Source organism: Megascapheus bottae, chromosome 10 (assembly GCF_031878675.1).
Source record: "Megascapheus bottae isolate mThoBot1 chromosome 10, mThoBot2.hap1, whole genome shotgun sequence".
NCBI lineage: Eukaryota > Metazoa > Chordata > Mammalia > Rodentia > Geomyidae > Megascapheus > Megascapheus bottae.
The window spans coordinates 39,206,886-39,222,763 of record NC_143518.1 but is presented as its reverse complement, the minus strand read 5'-3'; the positions used below and the strand labels follow the sequence as shown (position 1 = coordinate 39,222,763).

Below are 15,878 nucleotides of genomic sequence, written 5' to 3'. Positions count from 1 at the left end.
AAACGTCCAGCCTGAAATTAGGGATTTCCCTGTGGGCATGGAAGTCCTCCCTGTACTGCCCATGTGTCTTGTACAGTCAGGAACATGCTGATACTTCTTTGGTGTCCTCATTGTGTTGGCTGCTGGGGCCTCTTCAAATATTTGCTTGCTTGTAGAACAGAGGGAGGGCCTTCCCTGTCCACTGCTGGGAAAGGGACACCAGAGGGGTCTAAGAAATCTCCCCAAATTCTGGCTGCTTGACGACATTCAACTTTTTTTCTGGGGTGGGGTATCAGTTGTGGAGCCTGAACTCAGGGTCAGGACGCTGTCCCTGAGCTCTTTCATTCAAGGATAGCACTCTGTCACTTTGAACCATAGCAACTTCTGGTTTTCTGGTAGTCAATTGGAGGTAAGAGTCTCATGGATTTTCCTACCCAGGCTGGTTTTGAACCACGGCTTTGATCCTCAGCCTCCTGAGTAGCTAGGATTACAGGCATGAGCTACTGTATCTGGCTGTTTTTGTTTTTCTTTTACCTCCAAGTCGAGGGCTCTGTTGGGGAAGAGAACACGTTAACTAAGTAGATGTCATCCTGGCCCTGCATCTACCCTTTTCTGCCAGCCTCAAATAAAATATGCCTGGGTAGAGGACTCTCACCAAATGTGGTAGAGATAAAAGGATGTTTGAAGGATGTTTGTGCAACCAGACCAGGACTGATGCCACATAGTAGCTGTCTCTGCTTCCTCCAGGCTCATCCTGGAGGGGCTGGTGTCTGCTGGCAGTAGCCAGGCTACGTTAGGTTGAATCTGGTCCACCTGAAAGTTATGGATCCTTACTCCCTCTTCTGGGATAGAGAGGGAGGGGGACAGGCTGCATGAGGTAAAAACGCCTCCCAAGCAAGAAGACTTAGCTCAAGGAGATTCACTTAATATTTGTCCTCCATCCCAGGAACACGGTGGGGGAGGTCAGGCATTTAGACAACTAACTGTCTGCTTTTCTAAAATCATTGTTCAGATTTATTGTTCCTACCTGCTAATATGAAGTATCTGTTTAGTTTGAAGGACCAAAATGTACTTAGTGTGTTCTCTAGCCTCCATTTTCTCATGTGTGTGTGTGTTGTGTGTTGTATATGTGTGTATGTATGTATGTATATATATGTGCTATCCCTTCGCTTTTTTATCCAAGACTGGTACTCTATCACTTGAGCCAGGGCTCTACTTCTGGCTTTCTTGGCAATAATTTATTGGAGGGAAGCGTGTCACAGACTGCCCTGCCTGCTCTGGCTCTGAACTCCTACGCTCAGATCTCAGCCTCCTGAGTAGCTACCATTACAGGCATGAGCCAACAGCACCAAGCCAATCATAATGTAGCTTGATATTTTTATTAGCTATCATTCGCATCATCTCTCCCTCCCTCCTTGTCCTCCCAAAGGGTGCCATAGTTACCATCAAGTTCTATGTGTGTAAGTCTTTAAAGACTAGATTCCTCAGATGAGCAATAATGTGCAGTATTTGGCTTATCTCCTTTAACATGATGATCTTCAGTTCCATCTACTTCCTTGGGAATGACATGATTTTCTTTTTCTTTATGGCTGAGTAATAGCCCATGGCATATATGTACCATTAAAATAAAAATCCATCCACCCCTTCTTGGATACCTTGGCTGATTTTACCTCTTAGCTTTGAACAAGGCTATCATGAACATGAATATGAAGGTGTATTTCTTGACTATTGATTTAGATTCCTTCAGATATATGCCCAAGAATAGCATAGAGGGCTCATGAAGTGGATCTATTTTGAGCTGTGTGCGTGTTGTGTGCGTGTGTGCGCGTGTGCGTGCACGTGCAAGGGCCTGTGCATGTGCACATGTTGTGTTAATTTGTATTCCCACCAACCGTGTATAAGGGCTCCCTATCCTGCTCTTCCCTTTGTGTTCACCAGCGTGTGTGTGTGTGTGTATGTGTGCACACCAGTTCTGGGGTTCAAACTAAGGGCTTGGCACTGAGTATGCCATCTCTGAGATTTTTGCTCAAAGCTAGTGCTCTACACTTGAGCCACAGCTCCAACCCCCACCCCACTTTTTTTTGGTTGTTAATTAGAAATAAGAATCTCAAAGATTTCCCTGCCTAGGCTGGATTTGAATTGTAATCCTCAGATCTCAGCCTCCTGAGTAGGATTATAGATATGAGCCACTGGCATTTATTTGGCTGTTGCTTGTTTTCTTGATGATTGCCATTCTGACTGAAGAAATCTTAGTGTATTTTTTATTTTCATTTCCTAAGAATGGTGGGCATTTTCCATGTATTTATAAGGCATGTATGTTTCTTTTTTGAGAATTGATTAATTTACTTGCTGATTTATTCTTTTGTTGTTTAATATTTTGAGCTGTCTGTATATTTTGGATATTAATCCTTTATCTATTGAATAGCTGGTGGAGATTTTTCCCCATTGTGTGGGTCGGTCAAAGTGTGGCTAATTTTTATCTTAGATTCTGTGAATCTGTAACCACAAAAACAGTATGTTTGTTTCTCTAATCTTTAATCTTTTTGTTCTTCCTAGAGTAGGAGCAAGGGGGTGGGGAATGAGGAATATATATATATATATATGTGTGTGTGTATATATATATATATAAATAATTTTTCTCCAAATGAGGAAGGTTTTTCTTTTCCTTTCCTATTTTTCTGTAGGACAAAAACAATACTAACCTTAGTATAGATTGGGTAGGTGTTGGGTACTGGAAGAAGTCTGGAACAGAGAATCAGGAGACGTGGTTCACCTGTTAGCTGGGTAGCTGCACAGCTGTACAGCTGTTGGTGACCCTGCACTCAACTCCTGATTCTTCTATATCTGTGGACATCTCTAAAATGGATCCATAAAGACTTGCTGACTTCTTGTGTAGTCCAGGAGCCCTCCTTGGTTACCTGGCATTCATTTCTTGGTGCATTCATTCATTCACTCATGAAATTGGTCAGCGGCTTAGTGGGTTCCTGCCATATGCAAGGCAATATTTGAGGTACTAAATAAAATATGGTGCCAATTCTTGTGGTGCTTGGAGTCCTGAGGGGAAGATAAACTTGGACATGGTAATTGTGTAGCAGCATGTGATAGGTGAAATGGCCGAGGAAGGTGTCTAATCCAGCTAGGGAACAAGGAAGGCCTCTGGAGAAAGGATTAGAGGCTGAGATCTCAAATAGAAGCCCCTGTCCTGGGGAGTGGGGAAGAGGAGTGGAAGGGCACAGTAGAGCCTGACAGCAGGACTGGATCTTTTAAAGGGGTGGCAAGAGATGAGGCCTGTGAGATCAGCATGGGCTGGAGGCATGTCCCCGGGCTATGTGGAATATCTTGGACTTCATTCTGTGGACTGAGCCCTTTCCTCCTCTCTTCCGTTTCCCCTCCCATCCCCTTTCCTCTATCTTTCTTGGAAGCACTGAGGTTTGAATTCGTGGTCTCCTGCTTGCTAAGCAGGTGCTCTACCACTTGAGTCGCTCTGCCAGCGCCTTTCTGTGTCTGTTGGTTTTTGACATAGTGTCTGTATGTCTGGATGGTCCTGTCCTGTGATCCTCCTATTTGTGCTTCCTTTGGTTGCTGGGATGATAGGTACAAACACTGTGCCTACCCAATTGTGCTTGGAATGACAAGCCTATGCCATTGAATCAATCACTGGTTCAGATGGTATCTTAATGAGCTTTTATGCCTGGACTGGCTTGGAAATGCAATCCTCTTGATTTCTACCTCCCAGCAAGCTAGAATTATTTATCTTGAGTCACTGTGTTATCTAATCAGGAGAAGGGGTGGGGAGATTATGGCTTGAGAGTACACACTGGGGCAGTTGGGTGGTTTGGGGAAGAATCCTGGTGCCATTGTCTTTATCCAGGCAGAGGTGATGTGAGCTGGGTCTCATGTGGAATTGGAAAGTATAATACAGAGGCCTCCACAGCCTCTTCAAGTCAGCAACAGGCGTATTTTCAGGCGGCTATGGCTCACCGAATGTTTTCTCTTCTCAGAGGTGTCAAGTGACGTGTTGACCAGCCTGCCAGGGGCCAGTGTCACCCTGACCTGCCCAGTGGAAGAACTTTCAGACAATACAACTGTTCACTGGCTGTTTGCTGGCTCACCACACAAGAGGTGGGCTGGTGTGGGCAAGAGTTTGCTTCTGAGGTCAGTGGAGCTGAGTGACACTGGGAACTATTCGTGCTACCTGGACAACCACCTGGCAGGGACTGTGCGCTTATTGGTGGATGGTGAGTTGTGTTCTCAGAGCTCTAGGACACCTCCAAGGTCCATAAGAAATGTGGTGTAAGCCAGGTGCGGTGGCTCACACCTATAATCCTAGCTACTCAGGAAGCTGAGATCTGGGGGTCAAGGTTCCAAGCCAGCACAGGCACAAAAGACCTTGAGAATCTTATCTCCAATTAACCTCTGGAAAATGGGAAGTGGGACTTTTGGCTCCTGGGGTAGGGTGGAAGCCTTGAGCTGAAGAGCTCAGGGACAACGCCCAGGTCCAGGGGTAGAGTGGTAGCTTGGAGCTGAAGAGCTCAGGGACAGCGCCCCAAGAATTTTAGAGGAAAAGGTACACTGATGCTTGCTAGTGAGGTACTAAAGGAAGTTCCTGCTGGGTAGGGCCTTAGGGCTGGTGAATACTGTCTTTTTGGCCTAATGGTTGATTAGCTTGGAGCCTGGCGGCCTGGGTTTGAATCCTGGTCCTTTCCATACAACTAAACTTCTCTGCCTCCAATTCTTCTGGAAAAATGAAGGTAATTCTATTACCTTATCTTTTTTTTAACTGGATAACAATTTTTTAATTGTAATTAATAGGAGGGTTACATTATATTTGCCAGATAGAAGGTGCATTACTTAACAATCATTGCTACCCCTTCTCTATTACTTTATCTCTAATGTTATAAAGATTAAATAAATTTACAAACACAGTGCATAGCACTTAGTGAGTTCTCAAATTATTCTTTTTTGGGCCATTATTGGGGCTTGAACTCAGGGGCTGGGCACTGTCCTCGGGCTTTCTCAAGGCTAGCACTCTACCATTTGAACAACAGCACCACTTCTGGCTTTTTCTACGTATGTGGTATCGAGGAATCAAACCTAGGGCTTTGTGCATGCTAGGCAAGCACTCTACCACTAGGCTATGCTTCCAGACTTTAGCTTTTTCTACTCAAAGCTAACACTCTATTACTTGAGTTACAGCTCCACTTCCTTTTTATTTTTTTTTTTTTACTTTCTTGCCCTGGCTGGTTATAAACCATGATCCTCAGATCCCAACCTTCTGAGTAGCTAGGATTACAGTGTCCAACTTAAATGAGTTGTTCTGACTTGTAGAATTAGCAGATGTTTAGCTTCTTCTCCCATGCCCTAGCTACAAGCCGTACGCCAATGCACTTGCTTACTTGCCTGCCATGTAATCCTGCCTGTAACCTGGGGAGGTTATTACAATAGTATCCGTTTGTTTTAGAGGTCAAGAAAGTGAAAGGCTGCTGGGACTAGCCACACAGCCACTTCGTGTGACTCCACCTCCCCACCCCCACATTTCCTTTGCTTTGAGTGTGTGGGTATGTGTACATACACACGTGTGCACGTATGTGTGCTAGTTCTGGAGCTTAAACTCAGGGACGGGATGCTGTCTCTGAGTTTTTGTGCTCGAGGGAAGGGCTCTACCACTTGAGCTACAGCTCCACTTCCAGCTTTTCTGGTAGTAAATTGGAGATAAAAGTCTCTTGGACTTCCCTGCCCAAGGCTGGCTTCAATCCTCGATCCTCGCATCTCAGCCTCCCGAGTAGCTAGTATTATAGCAGTGAGCCACTAGCACCTGGCTTTCCTTTGCTTTGGTATGGGTCCTCTCTCTCCTTTAGACAGGAGGCCTGAAGGTGTTACCTCACCTCCCACACCCACCATCTTCTTGCCAGCCTGACAGGGACACTTGTATATCTTCATGTCCCAGCCCCCAGCAGGTCTAGCGGGGGCTTAGCTTGGCTGGGATATCCTGGGCCAGGGCTGGCTCCTCTGTGCAGCTGTAGTGCATGCCCCTGGGAAGCTTTGTGTATCCTCAGCTTGCTGTGTTCTCCTTTCAGTTCCTCCCAGCAGACCCCAGCTCTCCTGCTTCCGGAAGAGCTTCAACCAAAACGTAATTTGTGAGTGGAGTCCTCAGAGTGCCCCTTCCCCAACGACTGAGGCTGTACTATTCGTGGAAAAGTTGTAAGTAAGCCCCCGCTGAGCCGTGTTGTGTCTGCTCTGTGTAGACTGTGGGCACACAGAGGTGTGGGGCTCTCACAGAAACCCTCTACACTAGGACAGTTGGACTGGATAGGTAGTCAACATTTTATCAGCAGAACAGAATTGCCTAAAGAGAAAAGAAGTGATTCCTTTGGATAGGGGGAGTGAAAGGGAAATGAGTTTTCCCCCCCGTGGGCTGTGGCACTGTGCTGGGAACTGAGAACTCCAGCTGCCTCACACCTACGGGGTTTCCCTGTTAACAGAGAAACTGAGGTTCAGAGAGATGGACTGCTTTGTTTAAGACTGTCTAGATAGGGCAGTGGTTCACTCAATGAAGTCTCTAGCTCTGAAGATGTGAATGTGAATGGCCCTGGGAGTGGGAGGCCTTTATCAGCACCTTTTTTTTGGGGGGGGGGGAATCATAGGGCTTGAACTCAGCCTGGACATTGTCCTTGAGCTCTTTAGTTCTTGGCTACGGCCCTACCCTTGAGCCAAGCCCCACTTCCCATTTTGTAGAGGTTAACTGGAGATAAGAGTCTCAGGTCCTTTTGTGCTGGCTTTGAACCTTGATCCTCAGATCTCAGCCTCTAGCTAGGATTACAGGCTTGTCAGCATCTTGATTCTGTGAGCACAGCAGGCTTTTTGCATTAGAAAGGTAATGCAGCAGGAAGTAGTCACAGATGGGTAGTTGGGGCCTGGGGCAGTGAGGACAGATGTCAGGCCTGCATGGAGCCCCTGACCTGCCACTAGAAGAGGGAACAAAGCTGGAGACCTGGGATAAGATTAGCCAAGGACAGAGTGGAGGGGGTGGTCATGTCACCTTTAGGCAGTTTTGCCTGATTTCACTCCCAAATCAGCCTTCTTAGTTTACAAGTTTATGCTTTGCTTTTGTATTCTTCCTTTTCTTTTTCCTTCTGTCATCCTTCCTTCCTCTCCTCTCCTTCCCTCCCTCCCGGCTCCCTCTCTTTCTTTCTCTTTTTGCCAGTCCTGGGGCTTGAACTTGGCTTGAGCACTGTCCTTGGACTTTCTTAAGGCTAGAGCTCTACCACTTGAGCCACAGCACCACTTCCAGCTTTTTCCTATGTATGTGGTACTGAGGAATCAAACCCGGTAGAGGCAAGCACTCTACCACTAGGCCAAACTCCTGGCCCTCTTTAAAAAAAAAAAAAAAAAATTGGGGGGGTTGGTCATGGGTCTTGAACTCAGGACCTGGGCACTGTCACTGAGCTTTTTTGCTCAAGGCTAGAGCTCTACCACTTTGACCAAAGCTGTATTACGCCCCCTCCCCCGCCCCAGGTTAATTGTAGACTTTTGTGCCCTGGATGGTTTTGAATCATGACCCAGAGAGCTCAGCCTCCTGAGTAGCTAGGATTACTGGTGTGAGCCACCAGTGCCTGGCTTTCTTTCTTTTCTTTTTCTTTTTTTTTCCCCCCTTTTTTCTTTTTGTACTGAGATTTGAATTAAGGGATTCAAGCTTCTAGACAGCTCTACTGTTTGACACATCTGTAGCCTCGTGTGTGTGTGTGTGTGTGTGTGTGTGTGTGTATGTGATAGAATCTTACTTTTTACCTGGGCCTGTCATGATCTTTGCCTTTCTTGCCATAGCTTAGATGACAGGCTCATGCCACCATGCTGAGCTGAGCTTTTTCTGTTGGTTTGGTAGTCCTGTGAATTTTTTTTCCAGTTCTGGGCTTTGAGCTCAGGGCCTGAGCACTGTCCTTGGACTTTCTCAAGGCTTGAGCTCTACCACTTGAACCTCAGCACCACTTCCGGCTTTTTTCTACGTATGTGGTACCGAGGAATCGAACCCAGGTCTTCATGCATGCTAGGCAAGCACTTTAACCACTAGGCCAAACTCCCGGCCCCTGAGCTTCTTCTTTTTGTTCAAGGCTAGTACTGCCACTTGAACCATAGTGCCATTCTGGCTTTTCTGTTTATGCAGTACTGAGGAACCCAGGGCTTGCTAAGCCACGTTTTCAGCCCTTGTGTACTTTTTTCGCTTGGGGCAACCTGGCAGTGTATCCTTCCAATCTCAGCCACCCTTGTAGCTAGAGTGACAGGCACAGATGTTTAGAATCAAGTCTGAGTTCAGTCATCAGACTGCAGTGGCTTCTAGTAGCTAGAGGTTTTTTTTTTTTTTTTTTCATATTCTTCAATTTCCTTGGTGGCAGTCACCCTCAGTCAACTACGGTCCAAAAAATATTAAGTGGAAAATTCTAGAAATAAGCAACTCTTAAGCTTGAAATTGTGCAATTCCGAGTAGTCTGATGACATTTTATGTCATCCTTCCCAGGTAGTGAATCATCCTTTAGTCCTCCTCCATGCTGTATACACTAACCCTTAATCACTTAATTATTTCAGTTACCACTGCTCTGTGTTTGACTAGACCTGCATTACTTAGTAATACCTACTCCCCAAAGATCATAAGCAGTGATGTGGATGGAAGTCATGAGAGTACAAACAAAATGGGGGAGGAATATCCATGGTTATCCAGGAATAACCAGCTCAAAAGCAGTCTGGAGGCGTGGCTCAAGTGGTATAGCTCTAGCTTTGATTTAAAAAAAACAAAATCAGGGCAGTGATTCAACACAGTTGGACTTCCATTTGTGTCTGTCTCCAAAGAATTGCCTCAGGACTGGCATCACTGTGCAGAAAAGTGCCAGTCACCCATCTGCAAATATGGTAGCTGCCTGCAGAACTGTTAGCACATGCCCCCACAGTTGAGGTCAGAACGCCTCATAGCCTGGCTGGGTCTGGACACAATGTTTGGGACCAGAGCTCATCCAATGAGGCTGACAGCTCCCAGATCAGCTCTGGAAGCTTACACCCTTTGCCCAGCTCACCTAGAGACCTTGTTGACGGAAATGGGAGGCAGTAGGTGTTTAGCTCCCTCTCTCCTCCGGCCTTAGGTGCTGTGAGATCTGCTCTGGAATCTAAAAGACTAGGAGAAACTTGAGGGGTGTGAGGGAGGATGATGCCCGCCCACGGTCCCGACCTCATCCTATCACATTCTACAAAGTGTAGAAAGTCAAGCATCTGCCTTGGGCTAGGATTCCTGCTGGGAGGCTTGGGAGAGAGAGAGAGAGAGAAAGAGAGAGAGAGAGAGAGAGAGAGAGAGAGAGAGAGAGAGAGAGAAGAACAGAACTGGGCTCTGCCTTCCAATGCCAACAGGCCTTCTAGGTTAGGTGGGATAGGAGCCCTAATGCAGGAAGGGTGAAGGAATCCTTTCTAGAAGGCTGATTGCCTCAGGTACTGGACTCATCTTGGGCCCAGAGCTCAAACCCACTGCAGAGATGGTGGCTTGACCCAAGGGCAGGGCAAGTGGCTGCCTGCACACACCACTGTGGCCTCTAATACCAGTGTGCGTCGGAAGTGAGCAAGGCTTCAGGCTTCCAGGTCAGGTGAGATGGCATCTGACTCACTGCCTGGCCTTTTGAACCCATTTCACATGTAGTACTTGGTAACTGAAGAGCATTTCAGGACACCTACTACTCTGAGGGCAAGTCTTTTAACAAGAGCCAGGAGGTAGGGCCAAGAGAGTGGTCTAGTGATAGAGTGCTTGCCTAGTATGCATGAAGCCCTAGGTTTGATTCTCCAGTACTGCATACACAGAAAAAGCTGGAAATGGTGTGGTGGCTCAAGTGGTAGAGCACTAGCCTTGAGAAAGTCTAATGACAGTGTCCAGACCTTGAGTTCAAGCCTCAGGACTGGAAAAAAAAAAAGAAAAGAGCCAGGAGGCAGGCTCTTCTGAATCATTTCTGCATCTCCCCGTGCTCCTACAGTATAGGCTCTGGCACGAAGTCTCAGCTTACCACATCCTAATTTAGTGCCTAAGTGATAGAGTTTCTCCTACAGCGCCCATTTCCTATATTCCTCCCCTCCCCTACCATTGTGCTAGAGATTTTATACCTTCTTCCTCCTCCTCCTCCTCCTCCTCCTCCTCCTTTTTTGTTGCTTGTGGTACTTGAACTTAGGGCCTCGGCACTGTCTCTGAGCTTTTATGCTCAAGGCTAGTGCTCTGCCACTTGAGCCACAGCACCACTTCTGGTTTTCTGGTGGTTACTTGGAGATAAGAATCTCACAGACTTTCCTGCCCTGACTGGCTTCAAACCATGATCCTTAGATCTCAGCCTCTTGAGTAGCTAGGATTACAGGCCTGAGCCACCAGCACCAGGATCTTTCTTTTTCTCCTCCTCCTCCTTTTTTTTTTTGCCAGTCTTGGCTTTGAACTCAGGACCTGGACACTGTCCCTGAGCCTTTGTGTTCAAGGCTAGTGCTCTACTACTTGAGCCACAGTGCTACCTCTGGCTTTCTCTGTTTATGTGGTCATGAGGAATTGAACCCAAGGCCTTATGCATACTAGGCAAGTACTCTACCATCAAGCCACATTCCCAACCTTTGGCTACTTCTTCGTGTTCTTTTTTCTTTTTGAGGCAAGGTCTCACTCTGTAGCCCAAGGTAGCCTTGAACTCACAATTCCCCTATCTCAGTCATCCTTTTGGTTCAGTGAACCTTAATAGAACCCCTATCTGAGAGGTACTCATCACATTCCTATTTTCAAATGGGAAGACAGAGATTCCGAGGGTGAATAATTTGCTTGAAGTCACAAAAGCTATGTGGTGGGGGTGACGAAAACGAACCATGAGAAGTGTATAGTCCAGTGCTGAGATTTAAACTTCAGAGATTTAGACTTCAGAGCTTGAGCTTTTAACCCTTGGGCCTGGTCTTCTTCCCTATCTTGGGAAAAAGAAAAAGGGAGAAAGTGATGGAGCACTGACTTTCTGTTGTGTCCACAGCCAGAACGGCCCAGTGTACTCCCAGGAGCCCTGCCAGTATTCTCAGGAGTCCCTGAAGTTCTCCTGCCAGTTGGTGATTCCACTTGGGGACAGGTCTTTACATTCAGTGACCCTGTGTGTTGCCAACAGTGTGGGCAGCAAGTTGAGTGGCAATAAGGCCTTCGATGGTTATTCAGTCCGTAAGTAGCTCTCCCTCTCTGCAGCTGCTAATTTTTCTTTGCACTTAATATCTCCCCTCTCCCTTTTGGGGGTACTGAGGGCCTCATGCACGTCCTTAACATTTTTTTCAAGGTTGGTGCTCTACCACCTGAGCTATCCCCTCTTCCAGCATTTTTTTTTTTTTGTGTCAGTCCTGGGCTTGGGCTCAGGTCCTGAGCACTGTCCCTGGATTTTTTTCTCAAGACTAGAGCTCTACCACTTGAGCCACAGCACCATTTCTGGCTTTTTGCTACATATGTGATATGGAGGAATCAAACCTGGGTCTTCGTGCATGCTAGGCAAGCACTCTACTACTAGGCCAAACTCCCGGCCCTCTTCCAGCATTTTTCTGATTCACTGGAGATGAGAGTCTCTCAGACTTTCCTGCCTGGGCTGGTTTCGAGCTGTGATCCCCAGGCCTCAGTTTTCTGGGTAGCTAGGATTACAGGCATGAGCCATCAGTGTTTCCTAAGGACATGGCTTAGCTATGCATGGAGAAGACGCTAAGGCTGGGGTTCTGACTGGAGAATTGTCAAGCTTTTTCTTTGTGCCCTGCTTGATGCTTCATAGACACCCACTTTTCCCACAGTGAAGCCAGACCCGCCCACCAATGTCAAAGTCACTGCCATGACTGGAAACCCCCACTGGCTCAATGTCACTTGGCAAGACCCACCCTCCTGGAACTCAGATTTCTACAGGCTACATTTCGAACTCCGATACCGGGCTGAATGGTCAAAGTCATTCATCACGTGGATGGTAAATTCATTTTCTACTTCCAAGCAGAAAAGCACCCAGGACACTTGGGGACAGCAGATTTCCAAGCCATGCTTTGTACTTTCCTTCCCTAAACGACAGTTAACCTTGAGCCTTGGCTTGTCTCATTTACCAAATGGGAATAATTCATGCCAGTCAGATCTTCTCTTGGCAGGCCTATTTGAAAGGACAAGGAGGAGAGTTGGGATATAAGCATGCTAAGGGCTGTGACTCTCAGCATGATCTGGTGGATGAGGTTTGGTGTGGTGGCTTACAGCTTCCGGTTGTGTGGCTCCGGGCAAGACTGTCTTTCTTTTATCCTCCTGGATGGTGTGAGGACTGGGTGGCTGAGGGGACATTGGCCGGCTCATCAGGGCCCACCCGGAGTCACTATGTCTTCCTCTGTTAGGTCAGAAATTCTCGGTACCACTGCATCATCCGTGATGCTTTACGAGGCTCAAGACATGTGGTGCAACTCCGAGCCCAGGAGGAGTTTGAGCTGGGCCAGTGGAGCAACTGGAGCCAGGAGGCCATTGGCACTCCTTGGACAGGTACCTTGGTGTGGAGGGAGGATGGGTGCTTTTCAACTTTGCTATGTGACAAGTCACCCCTGAGCAAGTGCTTAAAACAGTGACTATTTAGCTGGGTGCCAGGTGGCTTATGTCTGTAATCCTAAGTACTCAGGAGGCTGAGATCTGAGGGTGTGGGCAGAATAGTCCCCACGAGACTCTTATCTCCAATAAACTAAGCTGGGAGTGGCTCTGTGGCTCAAGTGGTAGAGTGCTAGCCTTAATCACAAAGAAGCCCAGGGATAGCACCCAGTCTCTGAGTTCAAGTCTCAGGACTGGCTCACATTTCTGAAACTATGCAAGCTAGAGTATTTGCCAGCTTAGTCTTGGCTGAATCCATAATGCAGTTGCCATGAGGCCTTGAGCGTCAAGGGTGGCCTCACTTGAGTGCCGACAGTTGGTAAGGTTGGTGACTGAGCCTTGGTTCCCTGCATGCTTTTCACTTGTGATAGGCCAGTCCAGACTGGGGTGGGGGCAGACAGCAGGAAGGAGAAGTAAGGATAGGACCACTTATAGTGGATGGGAGGAGCCATTGAAAGATTATAGACCTATTATAATGACTCACATCTGGAATCCTAGTTACTCAGGAGGCTGAGATCTGAGAATCAGCATGAAGTCAGCCCAGGCAGAAGACTCTGTGAGACTTTATTATTGTTGTTATTATTGTTATGGGGCTTGAACTCAGAGCCTGGGCACTGTCCTTGAGCTGTTTTACTCAAGGCTAGTATGCTACTACTTTAAGCCACAGTGCTACTGGCTGGCTTTGCACTACAATCCTTAGATCTCAGCCTCCTTAGTAGCTAGGATTGCAGGCATGAGCTTCTGTGAGACTCGTATCTCCAATTAATGAGCAAAAAGCCAGAGGTGGAGGTGTGGCTCAAGTAGTAGAGTGTTATCCTTGAGTTAAAAAATCTAAGGCACAATGACCAGACCAGATCTTGAGTTTAAGCCCTAATACCAGCACATGCATGTACAAACACACACACACACACACACACACACACACACACACGCCTGTAAGTTAAGTCCTTACACTGTTGTTCCGTCATCACCATCCATGCCCACTACCTTTTTCATATTGCAAAATTGGAGTTCCCAATTGTTGAAACAAATAGGTAATCACCAGCCCTTCCTCCAGCCCCTGGATGAAGTCACCACGCTAATTTGTTTCTGAATTTGTTCTAGATGCTTCAGTTAAGTGGGATTGTATGGATTTGTCCTCTGTGTCTGGTTTAACATGTCTTCAAGGTTCATTCATACCATGCCACATGTGCAAAGTGTCTTCCTTTTTCACACTGAATAATATTCTGTTGTACAGAAGTGGCATATGTTGTGTATCCACAAATCAGTGGGTAGACACTTGTTCTCTCGGGTCCTTGCTGTGTTCTCTGGGGTGGACCTGGCATGTCTCTGAGTTCTCCTGGAGTTCTAGGAAGACCTGCCTCTTGGGCTCCCCTTTGCAGGATGTGTGCTAGGTGGTTTGTGGGGTTTTCACTTTCTAGCTCATCCTAAGCCCAGTGATTTTGTTCCCCCCATCTTCCCTCTGGTGGAAGGTGTAGAGGGCCTGGCAGGGGCTGGCTGCCAGCTCTGGGAACAATCTCGGGTTTCTAGCCTTGGGAGCTGGGACTGGCGTGACTGGGTAAGCAAAGCAGAACACTGGATTTCTTCTCCACAGCAGCAGCTCCTCATCCTACACTGATTGCTTTTGGGCACAGCATTAAACTCAGTATAAAGATAGTCCATTGGGAAACGTGTTCCTTCCTTCTCCACTGAGGAGCAGGGCAAGAGGAACTTGGGTGATTCTGAGGCCAGAGGGGCTTAGAAGTTGGGGAGCAGCTGTGGAATGTGGGAGGGCAGGAGGGGGGGGTGAGTAGTGACTTGCCAACAGCGGTGTGTGGCCGGTAGCTCAGGCGTGTTGATGCACTTTGCTATGCTGTCCATGGACTTTCTGACCCTAAGCATTCTCAACTCTCAAATCTCTGACCAAAAGATGCCCCTGGGTTCCAGCTTAGGTGTGGGGGTGGTGACCTTTGGGGACAGAGGTCATAGGAAGAACATTAGACTTAGAACCAGGTTGGATGACATCAGCAAAGTTCATTCATCTCCCAGAACCTCAGCCTTGTCGTCTATCAAGTGAGAATCCTGCCTGTTAAAGATTTGTTTTTTGAGTCTACTGGGAAAAAATATTCTTTAAAAATGGTATGCTGTAGCTGAGAGCAGTGGCTCACACCTGTAATCTTGGCGACTCAGTGAGGTGGATGAGAAGGATGGCAGTTTGAGGCCAGCCCAGGCGTGGGAGGCTGGACTGCAGCAGGTGCTGCCCCCTTGAGGTTAGGCCTGGCCAGCACACACAGCTTCTGTGTCTAAGTGCAGAAATGAGGGCCTGGGGGATGGATGGCGTCTGAGTCATAACTCTTGAGGCCTCTCTGCTTTGGACAGGGTGAAGATTGAAGCATACACAGGTGGTTGCCCAGCTCTGAAGAGCTCGCCCTGCTTCCAGCTCTGCATGCTTCCCCCTTTTCCCTTCCTCTGTCTATTTCACAAGGTGCCGAGGCCGCTCTCACTTGCCATCTGGGACTCAGCTCTGGGCTGGAGGAGACAGACTTGGGTCTCTTGGGGTGACCTTGGGGAAACACCTTCCTGAACCCCAGTATGGTTATTTGTCAAAGGGAAATAATAACACCTGCCTCCGAAAAAACCCCAACCCCAAGCTTGCCTAGCGGGGTTATGAGGCTTCACAATGACAATGGAAAGCAGCTGGTCCGGAGCCTGGCGCATGGAAAAACAATAGATGCTAGCATTGCAGTGTTGGCACCTGTGTCTCCTGCCAGTCGCCTTCCCCAGTCTCCATTCTGTCTCATATCTGCCCAGCAGATATGAGGCCCTGGATTCAAACCTCCACTCCTCCCAACATGAGCTATAACAGCGCCGGGGTGTATCTCTGTGGTAGAGCACATGTTTAGTCAATGAGTCTCGTAGACTTTCTTGTCTGCTATCCTCAGAGAGCTGTCCTCTTACCACTATCCTCAGATCTCAGCCTCCTGAGTTGTTAGGATTATAAGCATGATCAACTTGTACCTGATCCATAGTATTTTCTTGGCACACTATATGATTCATCTGGGTCACTTCCCTCTAGATCTTGGTTTCCTCATCTGTGAAGTGGGAATAATTGTCATTACTAATCATGCCAGAGCTGACATCTGTCTCACATAAGACAAAATGATCTCGGTTCTCAGAGTCATCTTGGGAGCTTTAAAAAAGTGCTCCTGTTGTTTGAAAACTTTATTCACTTTCATATTAGAAACGTTTTATTGCTTCTGGTCACATTTTAAGTTAGTCAGGCTAATGCCAAAAATAAGTTTCC

The 15,878-nt window shown here is 47.3% G+C and overlaps 1 protein-coding gene across 1 annotated transcript in view; it reads left to right on the top strand.

Moving 5' to 3' along the window:
* Il6r (interleukin 6 receptor) overlaps positions 1-15,878 on the top strand; it is a 44,141-nt gene that overhangs the window by 15,768 nt on the left and 12,495 nt on the right. Inside the window, exons 2-6 of the mRNA XM_090340886.1 lie at positions 3,981-4,217; positions 6,057-6,180; positions 10,995-11,173; positions 11,782-11,948; positions 12,355-12,496. Coding sequence (XP_090197012.1) covers positions 3,981-4,217; positions 6,057-6,180; positions 10,995-11,173; positions 11,782-11,948; positions 12,355-12,496 — 849 coding nt within the window. The remainder of the gene's footprint in view (positions 1-3,980; positions 4,218-6,056; positions 6,181-10,994; positions 11,174-11,781; positions 11,949-12,354; positions 12,497-15,878) is intronic.